The sequence below is a fragment of the Magnolia sinica genome, chromosome 8 (genome assembly GCF_029962835.1).
Source record: "Magnolia sinica isolate HGM2019 chromosome 8, MsV1, whole genome shotgun sequence".
In the NCBI taxonomy this organism is placed as follows: domain Eukaryota; kingdom Viridiplantae; phylum Streptophyta; class Magnoliopsida; order Magnoliales; family Magnoliaceae; genus Magnolia; species Magnolia sinica.
In genome coordinates, this window is record NC_080580.1 from 78,797,776 (window position 1) to 78,805,095 (window position 7,320).

At 45.4% G+C, this 7,320-nt stretch overlaps 1 protein-coding gene across 1 annotated transcript; it reads right to left on the reverse strand.

The window, feature by feature from the left end:
* Positions 1-467: 467 nt before the first annotated feature.
* Positions 468-1,277, reverse strand: LOC131254328 (uncharacterized). The gene has a single exon (XM_058255317.1). The coding sequence runs from the start codon at positions 1,275-1,277 to the stop codon at positions 468-470; it is 810 nt and encodes a 269-aa protein (XP_058111300.1).
* Positions 1,278-7,320: the final 6,043 nt, after the last annotated feature.

The following is a 7,320-nucleotide window of genomic DNA, read 5'->3' on the forward strand; positions in this document are numbered from 1 at the left end:
TGTTGCACCCTGCACAACTTCCAAGCTAATTTCAACGAAAAGCACCCTGAAGGGTCATGAGGCTAGAAATTGCCTTCACTCCTCGACAAGAGGGCGAATCCCTCTTGAAATATGATATTTAGCACTTCTTGAGGGAGAAAGGAAAAGGCCGAGGAAGGCGAGAGAGGTCCCGCTGGTTCCAGGAAATCCTTTATAGGTTGGTCGAGAATGGCGTCAGGAATTAGGCAAGAGGCAAGATGTCTTAACTGGCCTAGCCCTGACCAATTCACCTTCCATAGGCTGCCCTTGCTGCTGCCCACATGCCACTGCACATTATCGTCGATCACAGGCAGCATCGTCCTAATTCTTTTCCACAGTGGGGAGGCCACCAAGTGAGAAGACACAGAATGCAGCAGCTGGATGTCAACCGAGTGTTTAGCACACATGAGCTTAGCCTAAGGGCCTTTGGACTCTCCAAATTTAACACTCTAGGCCATTTTCATTCTCATAGCATTCACAACCTCTTGGAGGTTCCTGATTCCCAGACCGCCCTCTTCCATAGGCCTGGCTATCTTCTTCCAAGCAATCCAGGGGAGCTTTCGCCTACCATTTGACCAGCCCCAGAAAAATCTGGGGAAGCACTGATTAAGATTTGCTAGCACCTGTTTAGGGATCTCTGCTGCAGCCAGAACGTGGAGGGGAATGCTCCCTAGCACATGCTTGATCAGGGCAGTTCTGCCTGCCTGTGATAACAACTTGGCTTTCCAGCCGCTAACTCTCTTCTCCATCTTGTCTAACAAGTACTGATAGTCTGCTGTCTTTGCTCTGCCTGTGAGAAGCAGCGCTCCCAGGTAACGTTCCCCCGCATTGCCCCTTCTCATACTCAGAAGGCGCTCTAGGGATCTGATTCGACTTTCAGGGAGATTTGTAGAACAAAGGAAGTAGCTTTTCTGGTGATTAATGTGCTGGCCTGATGTATTTTGGTAGGCAGCCAAGAAATCGTTAACCTTTTGGATGGAGGCTCTGTTGCCATTTAGGAACAACAGAGTATTGTCTGAAAAAAGAAGGTGCAACGGGAGAGGGCACCTTCTTTGCAACTTGAAAAACTGACTCTTGCCGCTAGCAATCAGATGGCAGAAACTTAAAGAGAAAACTTTGAAGCCAGGATTAAAAACGAAAGAGATAGGGGGTCTCCTTAGTGAAGCCCTCTTGAAGATTTGAAATAACCCACAGCCTCCCCATTGATTAAAATCGAGAACCAGTTGTTTCCCCAACATCTTTCCAACAAGGTGATACATTGTTGGCTGAAACCAAATCTGAGAAGCACCGCTTTTAGGAAACCCTAGTCAACTCTGTCATAAGCTTTTTCAAGATCCAATTTTATCACCAAGTTCCCACCTCTGTTTTTCTCTTCAGCTCTTTGATAACTTCTTGAGCATACGCTGTATTTTCTGCTATTTTCCGACCTTTCATGAACGCCCCTTGCTCCGGGAAAATCAGCTTCAGGAGAAGCCTATTCAGCCTAGTTGCTAGGATCTTAGCAAAGATCTTATAAACGACATTGCACAGGCTGATAGGACGAAAGTCCGAGAGGGCCACAACTGGATTTTTCTTAGGGACAAGACAAATCAGGGAAGATGAGAAAGCTTTGGGGAACTCAACTCCTTTAAACAGGGAAAGAGCTGCCTTATGAAGATCATCTCCCACAATTAACCAACATTGGGCGAAGAAGGCACTAGAGAAACCGTCCAGGCCAGCGGCCCTGTCTTGTGGAAACTCCTTCACTGCCTAAAACAGTTCCGCTTTAGAGGGGGCCAGCAGGAGATTGCTGTTATCTTGAGCTGAGACAAGGGACGACACCACTTGAAGGACCTCAGGGACTAGTGAAAGGGTTTCAGCCAAGAAAAGGTTTGAAAGTGAGCGACCACGGAGGACTTGATTGCTTCCTGATCGACATGAACCTGCCCCAAATCGTCCGAAATCGCAATTATTTCCGACCTTCTTATGCGCTCCATAGTCGTGGCATGAAAGAACTTAGTATTCTTATCACCATCCTTCAGCCAATGGGCCCTAGCTTTTTTTTTCCAGAACAGTTCTTCCATGAGAAGAAGCTGGGAGAGTTTCTGTTTAGCTGCCGCCCATTCCTATTGAAGATCAACATTTACTGAGGACTGCATCCTGGATTCCACATCAGCCAGCTCTGTTTTCGCCTGATTAATGTTCTGAAAAATGTTGCCACACACATCTCTGTTCCAAATGCGCAGAGCTGTCTTGACACGTTTCAGTTTTAGCTACAGGTTAATCATAGGAAGGGAAGAGAGCTGACCTTCCCAATCATCTTGGATCACCTACTGGAACCCCTCATGAAGCGTCCAGAATTTGAGGAAACGGAATGGCCTAGAAACTTGAGGAGCGTTGTCAGGGAAGGAAAGGAGAAGGGGAGAGTGATCCGAACAAATGCGGGATAGGTGATCCACCTTGAACCACGGGAACGTCTTTTTGGAGAAGTTGTGGCCCACCAAACATGGCTGATTGGAAAATCTAGGCCGTTCACCTTATTTGCCATCCAAAACCGACCAAGGTGACGCCAGCCCCCTACGTGAATGCACCTGAGCACGATTACAATCGGGAAACAAATCCCAGTGTGTCGGTTACGCATGCGTTGTTGCGCAGGGAAATTCGCAAGCCTTCTTGCTGCGTAAGAGTGTTATGCACGGGAAGGGGCCTTCCATCCTACTGTTTTAGTAGCATCACAAGAAAGAAGAAACGAGAGAGAGAGAGAGAGAGAGAGAGAGAGAGAGAGAGAGAGAGAGAGAGAGAGAGAGCAGCGTTCAGCAGCGTGCTGGACGTAACATTAAGGAAGGGAAGGGAAGGGAAGGAAAGGAAAGAAAAGAAAAGAAAAGAAGTGGGGGAAGGGAAGGAAAGGAAAGGAGAAAGAGAAAAGGGAAGTCATGCCAACCAACTGCCCTCCTCTTTCCAAGATCCGTTCAAATCCATAGGGTGAGCGTCTTATCCTTTAGGCTTACATTAATTTAAGTTATTATATTTACCTTGCCTTACATGTCATCCTGTTGTTTCATCTTGCCTTTACATGCCTTCATGATTTTTCTATCTTGCCTTTAACATGCCTTCGTGTTACTTTGAATTCTCCCTGCAATTGTAAGACCTGTATCCTAGCCCGTACCATTCCGTAGGCTTCCACGGTCCTCTCGGTCGAATTTCGGTGACCCGTGATCTATTATCAGCGTCTGCGAGTGATCATTAGTTGTGTCCCATATATCAGAGTCGGCTCAACTCAAAACTTATACCCTTGTGACTGCGTCATCACCGCGGTTCTAATGCCGTGTCTCGTGTGTCAAAGCAACACTTATATCAGAAGTTGTGATCCACGTATTATAATGGCTGTGGACCTCACATTGTGGGACCTACCTACCCCTATGACACCATTCCCTATGTGTCATGTCCTTACACAAGTAATAATGGCTCATCCTCTTAAGTCAACACCTCCCCTTAGGCATTTATGATGGCCTTACATCATTATGACAAGCCATAACTTCTCTCTCTCTCCCTTTCTCTTTCTTCCTCATTCTCCATTTGCAAGAACCATGGACGTCCAACCCATCCCAAATTTCCAACCATCTTCCACCTTAGATCCTCACCAATCTAACCTTTATATCATAATCTCCACCGTTGAGAAAGCTTCATAAGGGCGTTAGAGCATAATGGTAGAAGTTGAAGGGGAAGATCTTGAGGTGGGTGTTTCTCTCTCTCCTTCCTTTATTTGTGGCCCATTTAATGATTGTATGTGGTATCCAAACCGTCCATCAAATGAACCCCATGGCCATGCAAGCCATGTGGGCCCTACCGTATGGTGAGAAGAAAATAAAAATATTGGATTGATCCAAATCAAGTGGGCCGTCCATGTGGGACCCACGTTGATGAGATAATTCACGTCGTTTGTCTAGCGTCTTTGGACGCTGGACGTGCTTCAGTGAAGCTTGAACAAACAAGCATCAGCCCGTGAAAAACAAAACAAAAAAGGTATCAGCTTTATTTGAGATTTTTAGGTGGGCCACTCATGCAGGCCCCACCTTAATGTATGGATTTAATCCACACCGTCCTTTCCATTCCTCGGATCATTTTAGGCGTTGAGCCAAAAGATGAAGGCAATCCGACTATCTGGCAGGCCATAGCATAGAAAATAGTGTTGTTACCATTGGAATCTACCCTGATGTTTCTATACACCTAAATATGCTCAATATTGGGCTTGTTTGATCTGTTATGGGCTGTAAAATCCAATGGGTTGGGTGGATTCTTCTGATGCGGGCCCCACTTAAGAAAATCCTCAGAAAAACCAAAATTTATAAAAATATCTTAGTGTGGGGCTTCCTTTTGCTGACGTCGAGCATCCAGAGGACACTACAGTGTCTGCTGTTGGATGTAGGTGGGATGGTGGGCCCCACTATAGACCCCATCGTGATGTGTGTTGAACATTGACATCGAGCACCTGATGGGTCCCCTTTAATCAGTGGGTCACCCCAAAAATCAACCATGCATGGGACTCAGGTGGTCCACATTTCAAAGCAGCAGGGGTTGAATGCCTACCCTTGAAACCTTTTTTTTTGGGTCCCAGAAGTTTTTGATGCTTATGATATTTGCTTTGTTCACCTTTATCAAGGTTCGTGTGACCCTATCAACGGATGAGATGGAAACTAAACGTTATGGTGGGACCCACACCATAACGTATATGTTATGTCCAAACCGTCCATCTGATGGACGAGCAACAGTAAGGTGTTGTTGTGCTCGGACGTCAACATGTGGGCCTCACCACGAGGTATTGTTATATCATAATCGTCCATCCACTGGACGTGGCCCCACCTGACGCAGGTGTATTATCCAAACCGTCCCTCAGGATGGTGGACCCTGATGAAGCATGTGTTATATCCTTCACCATCCAGACATATCTGGACAGTGCTAAACTGATTAGGACGGGGCTATAATGGGTCACCCAATAAATGTATATATTTTATATCGAAATCGTCCACCCATTAGACGTGGACCCGATCATGGTAGTGTCCGTCCGTCCTAGTTTGAACAGCTGAAAACCAATCTTCACGATCTTTTACAATTTTGCCACCTAGGCATGGGTTGCTGCCGTCCCATGGGACACATTAGACGGTCTAGATCATGAAAAGTGATGATGTGTGGGGCTCGTTGTCAAAACCCAGGAGTAAGCACGTCTGTCACTGGACGTTTTGTGCCAGAAGGGAACTGTTGGATGCTTTGTTCAAAAAAAATAAAATAGGTGGGGTCTTCTTCTGATGATGTTCTCGGGGATCTACTCCGTTTATCATTTTCTCAGTAACGTGTAAGCCCATGGGTCAAAGTATGAAGTAAATCTGAACTCTATGTGGGCTACACTATCCACCTGTGATGAGGCACTACCCACCGTTGAAGCAACCCTCTGTTATCCTTTACGTGCATGCATATGAAATTTTGCTTATTTACAAATTTGCCACTCTCCCTTCTAGAATAGTCTGTCGTTCGTTCCTCCCTACTGCACCATCCAAAAGAAGTAAAATTTGGCAAAAATCCACCGTTTTTCATGCTCTTTCTATCGGTTCAGTTTAGGTCTCGATCGCCTAAGGATGTCCAAGATACTTTCTTAATGGTTATTATCTGATCTTGCCCATCGAGTCACTTATACACTGATCCAAGGGATGAATTTTGACGTGTACGACTAATTTGTGGTCATCGGGCCATATATAAAGTTTCAAGCTGAATGAATGGTGGAAATCCTGTGATCAAGCATTCTAGCTGACTTTCAGGCCACTTGAGCTTCAATTTCTCGAAAATTTCAGATCACTGGCATGTAAATCCGTCGATCTTAGTCCCCTGGGGTCTGTCCCTTGGGGTCCGTCCCTTGCCTTGGTGAATTATGAGCGTTAAATCCATTTTTTAGCACCCTTTTGTAGTCCATGCTCTTAAATACACCTTGCATCACAAACATGATTAAAGTAGGGCGCTAAACAGTATCATGTACGTAAAATCAGGTAAAATTGGGATCTAATATGCAATATTCGACCCTCATCAGTAGCGTGTGGGGCCCACCTTGTATTGATATAGGTGCACACCCAGTCGTCCATCTGTTGTGCTGCTGTGCAAGGACTTCCATGATGTATTTGTTCATCCAGACCGTTGTAACGCCCTGAAATTCGGGGGTCGAGCATAACTCAGCTCCCGAGTTCCAAAACATCACTTATGCAACATATTCAATGATGGATGTATGTTGTCTGTATTAGTGCATAAAACATGGAATAGATTAAGCCAAATAGCAAATATAATTCAGGGATAAGTGAAGAAAGCAAGCGGAAGACTTATAGAAATATATGTGTACAAGTGTAAATCCCTGAAGTACATATACATACCAGGTCGTAATGTAAGTGTTATTATCAAAATTACAAGTATCAAAATTACATCATTTAATTCCCAAAATAAATCCCAGCATCCCGCGCATCAGAACGAGGCTCACTAGAACCCGTCTGAAAACTGCATAAAAGAGAAAGCAGCCTCATCATCATCCATCTCCCGCTCTGCCTCAGAAGTCGCATCAACATCTGCAACATCAGAACCTAAGACAGAGTCTGGTGGGTGTTTAACACCGCCCCAGAATGTGGGAGTGAGTGATCAACTCAGTGGAACAATAAAGCACAGGTTAACATGTTATCAGTTTAATCAAGCAGTAATGGTAAAGCAGAACAATTAAACATGCCCTAAGTACTCTTGTTAATGCAAGGATGTATGAAAAATGATGCGTGCCCTCGCGCGTACACCCTCAGCGTTTCATCTTATGTTACGCATGACACCACCTCAAAGTGCGCCACATCTACAAAGCACATGCAAATGCGGTGCATGAACATGATTACCAAGTTGTTATTAGTCATTTTCATACAGCAGGATTCGGTAGCTAAAGTACCTTCCTCATATCACCATCCAAACAGTGAACCATTCTAGGGTCGTCAATCCTAGACATCTCATACGATCATATGGTTGTAGGTCGTTGCAAAGGGCTCGTCACCAATCAATGCACGCTTATCATACCTTCGTTACTACACTAAGGCTCGTCACCTCAATGCGGTACCCAGGTATGCTCGAGGTCACTACAAAGGGCTCGTCACCAATCAATGTAGGCCGACAGCGCGAATATAGTGTCCCATACCACCATAATCAGCTCACGAGTTTGGTTGCTCACTGGTCACTACGGGGAGGCTCGTCACCCCAGCGTAGGCCGACAGCTCGACCATGGTGTCCTGTAAGTGCTATAGTTTATATCCTCGTTTG

Bases quoted from the DNA above. Each gene is read 5' to 3' on its own strand.
- LOC131254328 (XM_058255317.1), bottom strand. From the start codon at position 1,277: ATGTATCACCTTGTTGGAAAGATGTTGGGGAAACAACTGGTTCTCGAT.